Raw genomic sequence first — 17,124 nt, forward strand, 5'->3', positions numbered from 1 at the left:
AATGCTTTCCTCCTGCAAAGCAAGTCCTCTCCACGGGTCTGTGCCCTCAGCTTGTCACTCCTCTGTGCATGTGGCGAGCACGCCACCGTCCACTCCGGACACAGAGGCGTGCAGGGTGCCGAGGACCAGGGGCAGCCCTCTGCGCAGCCCGTGTACACTGAGCCGCTACTCTGAGCCGGGCAGAGGGACAGGTGCCTCAGCTGCACTGCGGCCAGGGCCCAGGATGCCCATGGGTGGGGAAGGGCCAGGCAGGCAGGCGGAGCTGGGCTGACACCCCCAGTTCACTCAGGCAGGGGCTTGGAGTCCTTGGCACGCCTCCCCTCACCCAGCGGGCAGTACCCACACCCCTTACCCCGAGAGTCCCTGATGGTGCTCCCCGTGCCTGCCCGCTTCTCAGGGTTCCTGGATGGTGAACCCCCACATCTCCCAGTACCCCCTCCTCAGGAGTCCCTGGTGACAGTCCCCCCATTCCCATCTCAGGGTTTCTGATGACGACGGCCCCCCACACCTCCCAACTTGGGGGCCCCTGATGGCCTGTCTGTCTCTGTCGCGCAGGTCAGCTACATGGAGATCTACTGCGAGCGCGTCCGTGACCTCCTGAACCCCAAGAACAAGGGTAACCTCCGCGTCAGGGAGCACCCACTGCTGGGGCCGTACGTGGAGGACCTGTCCAAGCTAGCCGTCACCTCCTACAACGACATCCAGGACCTCATGGACTCGGGGAACAAGGCCAGGTGCGTGCGGCCGACCCGCCCCCCTCCCTCCGCCCAGACCCCCACTGTGCCCGCGGCTGCAGGTCTCTGCCAGGAAGGCTGGTCCCTGGGGCATCGCTGTCAGGTGGCCCCCATGCCAGTGTGGGCCTTGTGGGCTTGCGGCCATTCAGGGCACCCATCGGCCTGAGGAGGACCTGCAGCAGTCTCTCCCTGTGACCGGGGACAGTCGGCCCCACGGGGGCTGGTCCTCCTGAGGGTGGGCTGTGCGCCCTGGGCGGTGCCGGCGCCCTCTGTGGCTGCTGCCCCAGGTGGCCGTCCCTGAAGGCAGCTGCCCTGCCGGGCCCCAGTGGTCAGGAGACGGAGGTCCACCCCTGCCTGGTCTGAGGGCAGGTGCTCCCCTGGACGGGGCTCTGGGCAGAAGCCCGTGGAGAAAGGATCGGCTGTAAGCACTGCCAGCCACAAGCAGCCGGTCTCCCTGGGCCTCCCTGCCCAGGGGGTCTTCCCTGGTCAACATGGCAGGAGCCCCCTCTCTGCCCCCCTGGGGCCCCCAGAGGACTCCCTGCCCAGGGGGTCTTCCCTGGTCAACATGGCAGGAGCCCCCTCTCTGTCCCCCTGGGGCCCCCAGAGGACTCCCTGCCCAGGGGGGCTTCCCTGGTCAACATGGCAGGAGCCCCCTCTCTGCCCCCCTGGGGCCCCCAGAGGACTCCCTGCCCAGGGGGGCTTCCCTGGTCAACATGGCCAGAGCCCCCTCTCTGCCACCTGGGGGCCCCCAGAGGGCGAGGGCTCCCTGTATCAGTCACTGCCACCCCACACCTCCTTTGTGGTCCTGTGGGGGCTCTTCCGGGGGGAGGCCCTTCTGTGCTGTGGGCTGTCAGAAAAGGAGGGGCTTAGCCCGGGGGCCACTTCCTCGAGATCTGTGGGTGTTGGGGGCATTGGGGGCCTTCCCCCACATGGTAGCTGCCAGGGCTCCTGCCCGGCTTCTAGAGCGAGGGGTCCCTTGGTTCTGCCGACACCCCGGGAGCAGAGAAACACCCCCAGTCACGTCACCCGAGTGCCAGGCTGGAGCGGGGGGCTGAGGGTCCCACGCTGGACGTGGTGCACACAGGAGGGGTGTGGGTCTGCTCCCAGGACACCCCATGCCGGGCCCACCGGGCTGGCACCGCCGGCGACCCTCCCGTCCGAGTCCGACCGCAGGGTGGCTGGCGGGTAACCACGCGTGGCTCCCGTCCCCCCAGGACCGTGGCGGCCACGAACATGAACGAGACCAGCAGCCGCTCTCACGCCGTCTTCAACATCATCTTCACCCAGAAGCGCCACGATGCAGAGACTGACGTCACCACGGAGAAGGTGAGCGTGGCCTTGGCAGAGGGGGCGTGACGGCAGGGGGGGGCGGTCAGCAGGCAGGGAGGGGCCGGGCCTGCGAGGCCACCGTGTCTGCACATTTGGGCTTTGGGTGGAGGTGCCGTAGACCCTCCTGCCGGGGGTTTTGTGGGACTGTGGGGGCCGAGAAGCCATGTCCCCAAGGCTGAGCTGCAGCCCGGCTGCCGCAGGCCCCAGGTGCCCAGGTGACCCTTGGCGGGCCGCAGTGAAGGCCAGGAGCCCCCAGCCTGAGCGAGTGAGTGTCACAGAGGCAGCCGTGGGCGCTGGGCCGGGCCGGGAGCAGGGCCTCCCGGTGGGCGCTGGCATCTGCAAGCACAAAGGCGAGGTTGTGCTGAGCGGGCACTGCCCGCCCTGCTGCCCGCAGCCCAGATGCCTTTCCCACGCGCCTTGGCATTTCCCGTGGACCCGGGCAGGGGTGTCCTCTCCCGTGGCCTGGGTCCCGACACGTGGCCTGTGAGCTGCAGGAGGAGCAGCAGGGCAGGCTCCGCGCCCGCTCCTGCCCACCAGCGCCTCTGACCTGCACACCGGGTTTTCTCTGGCTGTGCCCCCTTCCCACCCATGTCCAGACCTTCTCCCGCGGCACCTCAGCTACTTCCTGGGGGGGGGGGCGGGCTCTCGCAGGCAGCACCCCAGATCTTCCCTGGCCGAGAGAACAGGGAGGATGGCGCCACTTAATCCTGGTGGTGCTGGGATCACCTGCTGGTGCCTGGCACCAGCCTCCTGGGGGCTCATGACCGCCCACGGGGGCCTGGGAGGGAGGGCAGTGAGCCGTCCAGGGTGCAGGCCGCCGGCTGTGCCTCCCGCCCCAGGAGGCTCGGAGCACCGAGAGGGTCCCACTGATGTCGGTGCCTGTGGACACCTGGGCGAGTTCCCCACAGCGGCCCTCCTCAGGATGCACATGTGGCTGCCCAGCCCAGGCCACGGGAGTGCTGACTGGGGCCCCTGCCCGGTGCACGGGGCAGCTGAGCCATGGTGGGGGTGTGGGAACGGCGCTCAAGCCCCGGCCCAGACCAAGTCCCCATCTGGAGAAACAGCGGTGGACGCACCTGAGGGGACACTGGGGAGTCCGGGGACAGACACGTGTGGCCGCAGCGCCAGGGGCTCGGGCGGAGGGTCTGCCGCCTCTCGGGCGGTGGCTTTGAGCCCCAGGCCGACGGCCGGAACGCGGCTTCCCAGGCGGCCCCTGTCCCTTCCTGGAGCCTCCGTGACACGCCTGCCGTTCCAGGTGAGCAAGATCAGCCTGGTGGACCTGGCCGGGAGCGAGCGGGCCGACTCCACGGGAGCGAAGGGCACGCGTCTCAAGGTAGGGGCCGCGCGCCAGGCCCTGCCCGTGGGGAGCGGGGGCCCCTCCGCCTCAGCTCACAGGCTGGGCTGGGCCCTCCAGCCCGGTTTGTTCCAGGGTGGGCCAGGCAAGAGGGCTCGGCTCCTCTGGGGGCTGGAGGGGGGTGTGGGGCCGCCCCCGAGGGAGCATCTGGGGGGGTGGGGGGCCCAGGTGAGGAGACGGGAGAGGGGCAGAGGCAGCTGGCCCCGGCAGGGACCCCACAGCCCCTCGCCACTGGCGTCCGTGCCGTTCCACCTGAGGAACGTGGGCTGGGGGCTGGCTGGCCGTGGCCCTGAGGGGACACCTCTGGTCAGGCGGTCTGGGTGTCAGGAAGGAGAGCGTTTGCTTTCCCGAGTGCTCCTTTAGTCCCCTCTGTTATCTGAGAGCGGGAAGGGGCTCTGGCACCTGCGGGACACGTGCTAGGATTCCGAGGAAGCCGAGGGCAATGCTGGGCAAACCGCTCTCCCCTCCGGCCAGACGGGCCTCTGACCAGTTTCCTGCCAGAGGCTGCAGTGCCCTCTAAAGCCCCAAGGTCAACAACAGTCAGGGCCGGGTGGTCTCAGCCCCAGGGGTCACGCTGGAGCAAGAGGGTCCTCCAGCGTCCTGACCTCCCCGCCACCTTCTCCTCACGCAGGAGGGTGCCAACATCAACAAGTCCCTGACCACGCTGGGGAAGGTCATCTCCGCTCTGGCTGAAATGGTGAGCTGGCCTCGTGTCTGCAGAACGAGGATGGTGGGCTAGACCAGGCGGGCGCCCCCCTGTCCTGCCTGCCTCGGGGGGTGCAGGGGGGGACCCTGTCTTCGACAAGGTGCTTGGGGTTCAAGGGAAAGCCAGAGAAGGAGTGGGGTGTCGCTAGGCGACACGTGGAGTAGTGACCCCCTGTCCCTTCCTGGAGCCTCAGTTTCCCCACCTGTAAAGTGGGGATGAGCCATGTTCTTCTCGGGGCCCTTGGGAGGGTTGCCACCAGCTGTGGTGAGCTTGCTGGCTGGCATCCTTCCGGGTGGGCGGGGCTGTGGTCAGCTCTGGCCTCAGTTAGCACAACCCAAGCCATCCCCCAGGAGGGAGCCTGTGGCCCTGGGAGGTGAGGGGCTGGATTTCCTGGGCCTCAGGGAACAAGCAGTGTTGTCCACTCACCAAGACACCCAGGCCAGGGAAGGACAAGTCCCAGGAGAACCTACTCACCTCTGAGAATGCTGGTGGTGGGGGCAGAGCTGAGGGGGAGATCAGACAGAGCGGCTGCAGGATTGTCTGGCCTGACTCTCAGGGCCGGCTCAGGGTGACCAGCCATGGCCAGGCGGTCAGTGGTGGACGGCTGACACGTGCTCAGGCCTTTCCCACTCCTTTGCCCGCTGGAGCTGGCACGCACCCCCCTCCTCGCACACACCCCCCTCCTCGCACACCCCCTCCTCGCACACACCCCTCCTCGCACACACCCCTCCTCGCACACACCCCCCTCCTCACACCCCCCTCCTCGCACACACCCCCTCCTCACACCCCCCCTCCTCGCACACCCCCCTCCTCGCACACCCCCCTCCTCGCACACCCCCCTCCTCGCACACCCCCCTCCTCGCACACACACCCCTCCTCACACACACACCCCCTCCTCGCACACACCCCTCCTCCACACACCCCCCTCCTCGCACACCCCCTCCTCACACACACACCCCTCCTCGCACACCCCCCTCCTCACACACACACACCCTCCTCGCACACCCCCCTCCTCGCACACACCCCCTCCTCGCACCCCCCTCCTTGCACACACCCCCTCCTCGCACACACCCCCCCCCTCCTCGCACACCTCCCTTTGGGTCCTCAGACTCTTTCTGTCTTTTCTTTTTTCAGGACTCCGGGCCCAATAAGGTGAGCGGCTGGCTTCGGTTCTAGGGGGAGGAGACTCCAATCCTCGCGGGGGAGGGGGCTGGACGCAGAGAGCACCCTGGGTGAACTCCAGCTGTCCTCGTGTGGGGGTCTCGGCCGTCAGAGTCACCCCTGCCTTTGAGCACGTCACCAGCACACGCGCCCACCTCTGAGCTGGGCCCTGTGCGGGGGGAGCAGTGCGGCCTCCTGGGGCCCCAGCGCCATGGGGAGGTAGATCACATAGGCAGGAAACGAAGTCACACTGCAGAGGTGGGCAAAGGCAGCTGCACAGGTGTGTGTACAGAAGCTACTGTAACGATCATACCTGGCAGGCCGTTTTCCCGTACGAGGAGCTGTAACCTACTTTCCTCTGCTCCTATGTAGTTACAAATTGGGGTGAATTGTTTTTTTTCTTCTTTTCCAAGTGAGAGGAGGGGAGATAGACTCCCGCATGCGCCCCGACCAGGATCCACCTGGCAACCCCTGTCTGGGGCTGATGCTCGCCCATCTGGGACCATGCTCACAATCGAGCTATTTATAACACCTGAGGCAGAGGCTCCATGGAGCCATCCTCAGTGCCCGGGGCTGATGCACTTAAACCAACGGAGCCATGGCTGTGGGAGGGGAAAAGAGAGAGAGAGAGAGAGAGAGAGAGAGAGAGAGAACCGATAAAGGGGAGGGGTAGAGAAGCAGATGGGTGCTTCTCCTGTGAGCCCTGACCAGGGAATCGAACCTGGGACAGCCACACACCGGGCCAACGCTCTACCGCTGAGCCAGCCGGGCAGGGCCGGGGTGAGTCTTGTAAAGAACAATAGACTGTGATGGAGACGGACACGTGAGGTAGACACTGGTCGGCAGGGCCAGGGTTGTACCACAGAAGAGAAGCCTCGAGGCTCAGACCCGAGGAGTGGGGAGGAGCCGGCCAAGCAGCGGGCGGGTACCCGCCTGTTCCCTGTGTTCAGAAAGCCCAGTGTGAGAGGCTGAGGTTGGGAAAGGTTGGGTCCCGTGAGGAACTGTGTGAGGAACAGTATGCGGGGGTCCGGAGCTGTGCGGTACGACAGGCTGAGCCGTGTGGGGGGCCGTGAGGAAATGTTTGAGGGGCCATGTGAGGGGCTGGGATAGAAACTTTCTGAGGAACTGAGTGAGAAAGTTTTGAGGAACTAGTGGAGGACGTGTCCGGAGCAGGGACCAGGGGCACAGGTAGACGAGGAGGCCAGAGGTGGATGGGGACCTGAGTCCACAGTCAGAAACGATGCAGTTGATTGTGGTTTGATGGGAAGCCGTGGGCGGGTTTTCAGCGGGGCTCACAAAGTCTACGTCAGTCTAGAGATCGTGAGTCCCAGTCGTGAGTCCCAGGCTGCTGCGAGAAGAAGACTGGGGGTGGGAGTGCCCGTGGGCACGTCCAGGGGGGGCAGGGGCGGGGACCATGCCTGCTGGCCTCGGCCCACGCCCAACAAATACTTCTGAAGCAACTGTATACGTAAAGGAGCAGACAGACCTTGTAAAGAAATGGAATCTTCACGACGAATCCTTAGGTGGGGCGTGGTGTGTCCACCAGAAGCAACCCCAGCAGCCACGACGTGGGGTGGGGGTCCACGACTTGAGTGGCTTTGCCTCCGTGGAGGAAGGAAGAGCCACGGGGGGGGGGCAGACACGGCATGTGGATGCCGCCTCGTTCGCGGGGAGGGTGGGGGCCTGGTGTGGGAGCAGGGGCCTCCCAGCCGGCTGCGGAAGGGCGGGCGGGTGGCAGGAAGTTTGATGGGGGAGACGGCAAGAGAGCTCCGTGTGGAACGGAGCGGCCGGCCGGCAGGAGCTGGCCGGAGCCTGGAATGGCGCAGGCGGCCCAGGGGCCTTTCCCGTTCAGCCAGCGGAGCTGCCGCTGGTGTTTGAGGAGGGCAGCGGGCACAGTACAGAGGGTGCCACACTGCCCGGTGATGTTGGCACGGCTGAGCTGGGGTCCGGCCATGTGACCCAACTGCGCGGTGGGGTGACAAACGAGGGACCTGAGGGCTGGGCTGGCGGTCCCCCGTTCCAGCCCTGGGGGGTGTTGCCTGGGGGGGCTCAGTCCCCCGTTCCAGCCCTGGGGGGTGTTTCCTGGGGGGCTCAGTCCCCCGTTCCAGCCCTGGGGGGTGTTGCCTGGGGGGGCTCAGTCCCTCGTTCCAGTCCTGGGGGGTGTTGCCTGGGGGGGCTCAGTCCCCCGTTCCAGCCCTGGGGGGTGTTGCCTGGGGGGCTCAGTCCCTCGTTCCAGCCCTGGGGGGTGTTGCCTGGGGGGCTCAGTCCCCCGTTCCAGCCCTGGGGGGTGTTGCCTGGGGGGGCTCAGTCCCTCGTTCCAGTCCTGGGGGGTGTTGCCTGGGGGGCTCAGTCCCTCGTTCCAGCCCTGGGGGGTGTTGCCTGGGGGGCTCAGTCCCCCGTTCCAGCCCTGGGGGGTGTTGCCTGGGGGGCTCAGTCCCCCGTTCCAGCCCTGGGGGGTGTTGTCTGGGGGGCTCAGTCCCTCGTTCCAGCCCTGGGGGGTGTTTCCTGGGGGGGCTCAGTCCCCCGTTCCAGCCCTGGGGGGTGTTGCCTGGGGGGCTCAGTCCCCCGTTCCAGCCCGGGGGGGTGTTTCCTGGGGGGGCTCAGTCCCCCGTTCCAGCCCTGGGGGGTGTTGCCTGGGGGGCTCAGTCCCCCGTTCCAGCCCTGGGGGGTGTTGCCTGGGGGGCTCAGTCCCTCGTTCCAGCCCTGGGGGGTGTTGCCTGGGGGCTCAGTCCCTCGTTCCAGCCCTGGGGGGTGTTGCCTGGGGGCTCAGTCCCTCGTTCCAGCCCTGGGGGGTGTTGCCTGGGGGCTCAGTCCCTCGTTCCAGCCCTGGGAGGTGTTGCCTGGGGGGCTCAGTCCCTCGTTCCAGCCCTGGGGGATGTTTCCTGGGGGGCTTAGTCCCTCGTTCCAGCCCTGGGGGGTGTTGCCTGGGGGGCGCAGTCCCCGGTTCCAGCCCTGGGGGGTGTTGCCTGGGGGGGGCAGTCCCTCGTTCCATCCCTGGGGGGTGTTGCCTGGGGGGGCTCAGTCCCTCGTTCCAGCCCTGGGGGGTGTTGCCTGGGGGGCTCAGTCCCCCGTTTCAGCCCTGGGGGGTGTTGCCTGGGGGGGCTCAGTCCCCCGTTCCAGTCCTGGGGGGTGTTGCCTGGGGGGCTCAGTCCCTCGTTCCAGCCCTGGGGGGTGTTGCCTGGGGGGCTCAGTCCCCCGTTCCAGCCCTGGGGGGTGTTGCCTGGGGGGGCTCAGTCCCTCGTTCCAGCCCTGGGGGGTGTTGCCTGGGGGGCTCAGTCCCCCGTTCCAGCCCTGGGGGGTGTTGCCTGGGGGGCTCAGTCCCCCGTTCCAGCCATGGGGGGTGTTGCCTGGGGGGCTCAGTCCCCCGTTCCAGCCCTGGGGGGTGTTTCCTGGGGGGGCTCAGTCCCCCGTTCCAGCCCTGGGGGGTGTTGCCTGGGGGCTCAGTCCCTCGTTCCAGCCCTGGGGGGTGTTGCCTGGGGGCTCAGTCCCTCGTTCCAGCCCTGGGAGGTGTTGCCTGGGGGGCTCAGTCCCTCGTTCCAGCCCTGGGGGGTGTTGCCTGGGGGGCGCAGTCCCCTGTTCCAGCCCTGGGGGGTGTTGCCTGGGGGGCTCAGTCCCCCGTTCCAGCCCTGGGGGGTGTTTCCTGGGGGGGCTCAGTCCCCCGTTCCAGCCCTGGGGGGTGTTTCCTGGGGGGGCTCAGTCCCCCGTTCCAGCCCTGGGGGGTGTTGCCTGGGGGGCAGTCCCCCGTTCCAGCCCTGGGGGGTGTTGCCTGGGGGGCTCAGTCCCCCGTTCCAGCCCTGGGGGGTGTTGCCTGGGGGGGCTCAGTCCCTCGTTCCAGTCCTGGGGGGTGTTGCCTGGGGGGGCTCAGTCCCTCGTTCCAGCCCTGGGGGGTGTTGCCTGGGGGGCTCAGTCCCTCGTTCCAGCCCTGGGGGGTGTTGCCCGGGGGGCTCAGTCCCCCGTTCCAGCCCTGGGGGGTGTTGCCTGGGGGGGCTCAGTCCCTCGTTCCAGTCCTGGGGGGTGTTGCCTGGGGGCTCAGTCCCTCGTTCCAGCCCTGGGGGGTGTTGCCTGGGGGGCTCAGTCCCCCGTTCCAGCCCTGGGGGGTGTTGCCTGGGGGGCTCAGTCCCCCGTTCCAGCCATGGGGGGTGTTGTCTGGGGGGCTCAGTCCCTCGTTCCAGCCCTGGGGGGTGTTGCCTGGGGGGCTCAGTCCCCCGTTCCAGCCCTGGGGGGTGTTGCCTGGGGGGCTCAGTCCCCCGTTCCAGCCCTGGGGGGTGTTTCCTGGGGGGGCTCAGTCCCCCGTTCCAGCCCTGGGGGGTGTTGCCTGGGGGGCTCAGTCCCTCGTTCCAGCCCTGGGGGGTGTTGCCTGGGGGCTCAGTCCCTCGTTCCAGCCCTGGGGGGTGTTGCCTGGGGGCTCAGTCCCTCGTTCCAGCCCTGGGGGGTGTTGCCTGGGGGCTCAGTCCCTCGTTCCAGCCCTGGGAGGTGTTGCCTGGGGGGCTCAGTCCCTCGTTCCAGCCCTGGGGGATGTTTCCTGGGGGGCGCAGTCCCCTGTTCCAGCCCTGGGGGGTGTTGCCTGGGGGGGGCAGTCCCTCGTTCCATCCCTGGGGGGTGTTGCCTGGGGGGGCTCAGTCCCTCGTTCCAGCCCTGGGGGGTGTTGCCTGGGGGGCTCAGTCCCCTGTTCCAGCCCTGGGGGGTGTTGCCTGGGGGGGCTCAGTCCCCCGTTCCAGTCCTGGGGGGTGTTGCCTGGGGGGCTCAGTCCCTCGTTCCAGCCCTGGGGGGTGTTGCCTGGGGGGCTCAGTCCCCCGTTCCAGCCCTGGGGGGTGTTGCCTGGGGGGGCTCAGTCCCTCGTTCCAGCCCTGGGGGGTGTTGCCGGGGGGGCTCAGTCCCCCGTTCCAGCCCTGGGGGGTGTTGCCTGGGGGGCTCAGTCCCCCGTTCCAGCCATGGGGGGTGTTGCCTGGGGGGCTCAGTCCCCCGTTCCAGCCCTGGGGGGTGTTTCCTGGGGGGGCTCAGTCCCCCGTTCCAGCCCTGGGGGGTGTTGCCTGGGGGCTCAGTCCCTCGTTCCAGCCCTGGGGGGTGTTGCCTGGGGGCTCAGTCCCTCGTTCCAGCCCTGGGAGGTGTTGCCTGGGGGGCTCAGTCCCTCGTTCCAGCCCTGGGGGGTGTTTCCTGGGGGGCTCAGTCCCTCGTTCCAGCCCTGGGGGGTGTTGCCTGGGGGGCGCAGTCCCCTGTTCCAGCCCTGGGGGGTGTTGCCTGGGGGGGGCAGTCCCTCGTTCCATCCCTGGGGGTGTTGCCTGGGGGGCTCAGTCCCTCGTTCCAGCCCTGGGGGGTGTTGCCTGGGGGGCTCAGTCCCCCGTTCCAGCCCTGGGGGGTGTTGCCTGGGGGGGCTCAGTCCCCCGTTCCAGTCCTGGGGGGTGTTGCCTGGGGGGCTCAGTCCCTCGTTCCAGCCCTGGGGGGTGTTGCCTGGGGGGCTCAGTCCCCCGTTCCAGCCCTGGGGGGTGTTGCCTGGGGGGGCTCAGTCCCTCGTTCCAGCCCTGGGGGGTGTTGCCTGGGGGCTCAGTCCCTCGTTCCAGCCCTGGGGGGTGTTGCCTGGGGGGCTCAGTCCCCCGTTCCAGCCCTGGGGGGTGTTGCCTGGGGGGCTCAGTCCCCCGTTCCAGCCATGGGGGGTGTTGCCTGGGGGGCTCAGTCCCCCGTTCCAGCCCTGGGGGGTGTTTCCTGGGGGGGCTCAGTCCCCCGTTCCAGCCCTGGGGGGTGTTGCCTGGGGGCTCAGTCCCTCGTTCCAGCCCTGGGGGGTGTTGCCTGGGGGCTCAGTCCCTCGTTCCAGCCCTGGGAGGTGTTGCCTGGGGGGCTCAGTCCCTCGTTCCAGCCCTGGGGGGTGTTTCCTGGGGGGCTCAGTCCCTCGTTCCAGCCCTGGGGGGTGTTGCCTGGGGGGCGCAGTCCCCTGTTCCAGCCCTGGGGGGTGTTGCCTGGGGGGGGCAGTCCCTCGTTCCATCCCTGGGGGTGTTGCCTGGGGGGCTCAGTCCCTCGTTCCAGCCCTGGGGGGTGTTGCCTGGGGGGCTCAGTCCCCCGTTCCAGCCCTGGGGGGTGTTTCCTGGGGGGGCTCAGTCCCCCGTTCCAGCCCTGGGGGGTGTTGCCTGGGGGCTCAGTCCCTCGTTCCAGCCCTGGGGGGTGTTGCCTGGGGGCTCAGTCCCTCGTTCCAGCCCTGGGAGGTGTTGCCTGGGGGGCTCAGTCCCTCGTTCCAGCCCTGGGGGGTGTTGCCTGGGGGGCGCAGTCCCCTGTTCCAGCCCTGGGGGGTGTTGCCTGGGGGGCTCAGTCCCCCGTTCCAGCCCTGGGGGGTGTTGCCTGGGGGGGCTCAGTTCCTCGTTCCAGTCCTGGGGGGTGTTGCCTGGGGGGGCTCAGTCCCTCGTTCCAGCCCTGGGGGGTGTTGCCTGGGGGGCTCATTCCCTCGTTCCAGCCCTGGGGGGTGTTGCCTGGGGGGCTCAGTCCCCCGTTCCAGCCCTGGGGGGTGTTGCCTGGGGGGGCTCAGTCCCTCGTTCCAGTCCTGGGGGGTGTTGCCTGGGGGCTCAGTCCCTCGTTCCAGCCCTGGGGGGGGTTGCCTGGGGGGCTCAGTCCCCCGTTCCAGCCCTGGGGGGTGTTGCCTGGGGGGCTCAGTCCCCCGTTCCAGCCATGGGGGGTGTTGTCTGGGGGGCTCAGTCCCTCGTTCCAGCCCTGGGGGGTGTTTCCTGGGGGGGCTCAGTCCCCCGTTCCAGCCCTGGGGGGTGTTGCCGGGGGGGCTCAGTCCCCCGTTCCAGCCCTGGGGGGTGTTTCCTGGGGGGGCTCAGTCCCCCGTTCCAGCCCTGGGGGGTGTTGCCTGGGGGGCTCAGTCCCCCGTTCCAGCCCTGGGGGGTGTTGCCTGGGGGGCTCAGTCCCTCGTTCCAGCCCTGGGGGGTGTTGCCTGGGGGCTCAGTCCCTCGTTCCAGCCCTGGGGGGTGTTGCCTGGGGGCTCAGTCCCTCGTTCCAGCCCTGGGGGGTGTTGCCTGGGGGCTCAGTCCCTCGTTCCAGCCCTGGGAGGTGTTGCCTGGGGGGCTCAGTCCCTCGTTCCAGCCCTGGGGGATGTTTCCTGGGGGGCTTAGTCCCTCGTTCCAGCCCTGGGGGGTGTTGCCTGGGGGGCGCAGTCCCCTGTTCCAGCCCTGGGGGGTGTTGCCTGGGGGGGGCAGTCCCTCGTTCCATCCCTGGGGGGTGTTGCCTGGGGGGGCTCAGTCCCTCGTTCCAGCCCTGGGGGGTGTTGCCTGGGGGGCTCAGTCCCCCGTTCCAGCCCTGGGGGGTGTTGCCTGGGGGGGCTCAGTCCCCCGTTCCAGTCCTGGGGGGTGTTGCCTGGGGGGCTCAGTCCCTCGTTCCAGCCCTGGGGGGTGTTGCCTGGGGGGCTCAGTCCCCCGTTCCAGCCCTGGGGGGTGTTGCCTGGGGGGGCTCAGTCCCTCGTTCCAGCCCTGGGGGGTGTTGCCTGGGGGGCTCAGTCCCCCGTTCCAGCCCTGGGGGGTGTTGCCTGGGGGGCTCAGTCCCCCGTTCCAGCCATGGGGGGTGTTGCCTGGGGGGCTCAGTCCCCCGTTCCAGCCCTGGGGGTGTTGCCTGGGGGGGCTCAGTCCCCCGTTCCAGCCCTGGGGGGTGTTGCCTGGGGGCTCAGTCCCTCGTTCCAGCCCTGGGGGGTGTTGCCTGGGGGCTCAGTCCCTCGTTCCAGCCCTGGGAGGTGTTGCCTGGGGGGCTCAGTCCCTCGTTCCAGCCCTGGGGGGTGTTGCCTGGGGGCTCAGTCCCTCGTTCCAGCCCTGGGGGGTGTTGCCTGGGGGGCGCAGTCCCCTGTTCCAGCCCTGGGGGGTGTTGCCTGGGGGGGGCAGTCCCCCGTTCCATCCCTGGGGGTGTTGCCTGGGGGGCTCAGTCCCTCGTTCCAGCCCTGGGGGGTGTTGCCTGGGGGGCGCAGTCCCCCGTTCCAGCCCTGGGGGGTGTTGCCTGGGGGGGCGCAGTCCCTCGTTCCAGCCCTGGGGGGTGTTGCCTGGGGGGCAGTCCCCCGTTCCAGCCCTGGGGGTGTTGCCTGGGGGGCTCAGTCCCCCGTTCCAGCCCTGGGGGGTGTTGCCTGGGGGGGCTCAGTCCCCCGTTCCAGTCCTGGGGGGTGTTGCCTGGGGGCTCAGTCCCTCGTTCCAGCCCTGGGGGGTGTTGCCTGGGGGGCTCAGTCCCCCGTTCCAGCCCTGGGGGGTGTTTCCTGGGGGGGCTCAGTCCCCCGTTCCAGCCCTGGGGGGTGTTTCCTGGGGGGGCTCAGTCCCCCGTTCCAGCCCTGGGGGGTGTTGCCTGGGGGGCAGTCCCCCGTTCCAGCCCTGGGGGGTGTTGCCTGGGGGGCAGTCCCCCGTTCCAGCCCTGAGGGGTGTTGCCTGGGGGGCACGCCCTGGGTTTGGGTGGGAAGCATCCTGCCCCCCACGGCAGCCTGGGCTTTGGGGACCACCCTGCAGGCCCCGCGCCTGCCCCTCCACCTCCCGGAGTTCAGGGTTGACCTTGGGTGTTCCTCCCCCGACAGAACAAGAAGAAGAAGAAGACAGATTTCATCCCATACCGGGATTCTGTGCTGACTTGGCTCCTCAGGGAGAACTTGGGTGAGGATTTGTGGGTTCACCTAATCCCTGGGGTTCTAACTTCCACACTGGGCCACCGTCCCATCTTCCTGCTGCAAAGGGAGGGTGCCCAACCACTAGAAGGCCTGGTACCCTTTCTGGGCCAAGACCGAGGCAAGCCTGCAGGGGTCCTTCCAGAGCTTTAGGGACAGTGGCCAGACGGAGGTAAATGACAGCAAGGATGGGGACCCAGGGTGGCCCACAGGACCACAGGACACCCCCCCATGTCGGTGCTCCCGGTTCAGGTCTGTGACCTCCAGACCAGGGACCCACTCCTCTCTGGTCTGCCGCAGGGACCCGGGACCCCATGGTTCTGGGCAGCCCTGCTTGCTTGCTTGCTTGCTCTGGCTTTTCGGGGGGCTTCCATAAATCACCTCCTCTCTTGTTTGCCTGAGATCTGACCCAGTGAGACCTGGGTGAGGAGGTGGAGATTGGAGTGCCTCCCCCCTCAACTAGAACCTTAGGGGCCCTCCCTAGCTGTGTTAGCAGCTGGAGAGGCCGATGTTCAGAGGCGGAAACTGAGTCTTGGGCTGGCCTGGTGAACACAGACAACGGGGGGGCCTCCGGCCTCTAGGTTACATGACTTCTGTGCTCCCCCGTGACTCGGTGTACCTCTCTGGGCCTCAGCCTCCCCAGCTGTTCACGCAGGAGGGGACTGACAGCAGGGAGGGCGTGGCAGCAGCCTGACCTCGTTCCGTACAGCCTGTCCTATCCCCCCCCCCCCCACCGCAGGCGGGAACTCGCGGACAGCGATGGTGGCGGCTCTGAGCCCGGCAGACATCAACTATGACGAGACCCTGAGCACGCTCAGGTATGTTGTTGAGGGGGGTGGTCCCTGTGCCCCCCGCAGGGCTCGGGTGGGAGTGGTCCCTCCCTGCCCGAGTGAGGAACTCTGGTGCAAGGGGTGCCTCTTGGGGAGGCCGTGTCACCCGGGACTCCTCGAGGCTCGGATGGCTGTGAGGGGTGCCTGGGTCTCTGTGGGCCCCATTCTGTTCCCATCACCCTTTGGGCTGCACTTCGGGGCTACGGAGCAGCCCAGGGCCCCTGTGACACAAGACTGGGGGGCTGTGCTTGTCGCCGAGCAGCCTGCAGCCCTGCTGGCCCTGGGACCCATCGGGGTCTTTCTTTAATCAGCAGAGCGTGTCTCCAAGGTCCTTCTGCGTGCAGGCACGCATCCTCGGGTGGGAGTCTGGGCCCCGCCTGCCCCGCAGCTCAGAGATGCACGGGGGGCCTGTGAGGGGTGGGCCGAGGGGTGGGCGCCCAGAGCAAAGAGGATGAGCGCGAGGTCAGGGCCCAGGGGCACACCTGTGCCTGGTAGTGACGGGGAAGGGCTGTGGGCAGAGCGGGAGGCTCCACAGGGGAGGCTCCTTTCGACCCTGTGACTGAGCACTCCCTGCAGTAGAGAGGGGATGGGGGTCACCTGTAGGGACGTGCTCCCGTCGGTACCTGCGTGTGCACCTGCTGTGTGTGGTGCGGGTTGGGGCGTGCGAACGTGTGGAAGTTCTCACATCCCCCCCACTGGGCCCCTCTACCCCGGGGCCACAGTCCAGGTGCCAAGGCCTCTCTGCAGGGAGAAGAGGCCACCCCATCCCTTCTCCTCCCTGGACACAGGTTTCCCCAAGTGGGTGAGCAGGGGCAGGGTGACCCCACCTGTGGGTCTCTGGCCGGTGGCCCCGGTGACTCCCAGTGGGGCAGCTCCTGGCCCCCACTGAGAGCCTCCACTCCCTGTGCCTGCCGGTGAGGGCACAGCCCACAGCTCCCTCTGCCACCCAGATACGCTGACCGGGCTAAGCAGATTCGCTGCAACGCCGTCATCAACGAGGACCCCAACAACAAGCTGATCCGTGAGCTGAAGGACGAGGTGACCCGGCTGCGGGACCTGCTGTACGCCCAGGGTCTCGGGGACATCACTGACAGTGAGTGGTCGTGGACGCCTGTCCTGGGCAGGGTGGCTGGACGTGGGTCCCCAGGGACCTGCTGTACGCCCAGGGTCTCGGGGACATCACTGACAGTGAGTGGTCGTGGACGCCTGTCCTGGGCAGGGTGGCTGGACGTGGGTCCCCAGGGACCTGCTGTACGCCCAGGGTCTCGGGGACATCGCTGACAGGGAGTGGTCGTGGACGCTTATCCTGGGCAGGGTGGCTGGACGTGGGTCCCCAGGGACCTGCTGTACGCCCAGGGTCTCGGGGACATCACTGACAGTGAGTGGTCGTGGACGCCTGTCCTGGGCAGGGTGGCTGGACGTGGGTCCCCAGGGACCTGCTGTACACCCAGGGTCTCGGGGACATCGCTGACAGGGAGTGGTCGTGGACGCTTATCCTGGGCAGGGTGGCTGGACGTGGGTCCCCAGGGACCTGCTGTACACCCAGGGTCTCGGGGACATCGCTGACAGGGAGTGGTCGTGGACGCTTATCCTGGGCAGGGTGGCTGGACGTGGGTCCCCAAGGACCTGCTGTACACCCAGGGTCTCGGGGACATCACTGACAGTGAGTGGTCATGGACGCTTGTCCTGGGCAGGGTGGCTGGACGTGGGTCCCCAGGGACCTGCTGTACGCCCAGGGTCTTGGGGACATCACTGACAGGGAGTGGTCGTGGACGCTTGTCCTGGGCAGGGTGGCTGGACGTGGGTCCCCAGGATCTCGGGGACATCACTGACAGTGAGTGGTCGTGGACGCTTATCCTGGGCAGGGTGGCTGGACATGGGTCCCCAGGGACCTGCTGTACGCCCAGGGTCTCAGGGACATCACTGACAGGAAGTGGTCGTGGACGCTTATCCTGGGCAGGGTGGGCGCTTATCCTGGGCAGGGTGGCTGGACGTGGGTCCCCAGGGTCTCGGGGACATCACTGACAGGGAGTGGTCGTGGACACTTATCCTGGGCAGGGTGGCTGGACGTGGGTCCCCAGGGTCTCGGGGACATCGCTGACAGTGAGTGGTCGTGGACGCCTGTCCTGGGCAGGGTGGCTGGACGTGGGTCCCCAGGGACCTCGGGCCAGCCTGGCCTTCCTCCTGGGACGGCTGCCCGGGGACCCACGTCTGCCATTCCAGCCCCCGCTGTGTACCTGGGCGGAGCCACCCGGGGTGGGAGGCCAGGGTTCTGGCCTCGGCCTGGGAGGACCGCTTGTTTTGGGTTTGGTGCCGGCCCAGGCGAGCCGGAGATGGTTCCCCGGAAGCCACGTGGGCGTGCCAAGGGTGCTGGGGTCCCCGTGTCCCCGCTGACGGCC

General features: G+C 68.3%; 1 protein-coding gene across 19 annotated transcripts in view; it reads left to right on the forward strand.

Moving 5' to 3' along the window:
• KIF1A (kinesin family member 1A) overlaps positions 1–17,124 on the forward strand; it is a 97,859-nt gene that overhangs the window by 33,714 nt on the left and 47,021 nt on the right. For all 19 annotated transcript variants that reach the window (XM_066281129.1, XM_066281132.1, XM_066281131.1 and 16 more), the window contains exons 6-13: positions 556–734; positions 1,949–2,060; positions 3,319–3,396; positions 4,049–4,114; positions 5,258–5,275; positions 13,809–13,884; positions 14,635–14,713; positions 15,676–15,818. In XM_066281129.1, the coding sequence (XP_066137226.1) occupies positions 556–734; positions 1,949–2,060; positions 3,319–3,396; positions 4,049–4,114; positions 5,258–5,275; positions 13,809–13,884; positions 14,635–14,713; positions 15,676–15,818 (751 nt within the window). The remainder of the gene's footprint in view (positions 1–555; positions 735–1,948; positions 2,061–3,318; positions 3,397–4,048; positions 4,115–5,257; positions 5,276–13,808; positions 13,885–14,634; positions 14,714–15,675; positions 15,819–17,124) is intronic.

Source organism: Saccopteryx bilineata, chromosome 5 (genome assembly GCF_036850765.1).
Source record: "Saccopteryx bilineata isolate mSacBil1 chromosome 5, mSacBil1_pri_phased_curated, whole genome shotgun sequence".
In the NCBI taxonomy this organism is placed as follows: domain Eukaryota; kingdom Metazoa; phylum Chordata; class Mammalia; order Chiroptera; family Emballonuridae; genus Saccopteryx; species Saccopteryx bilineata.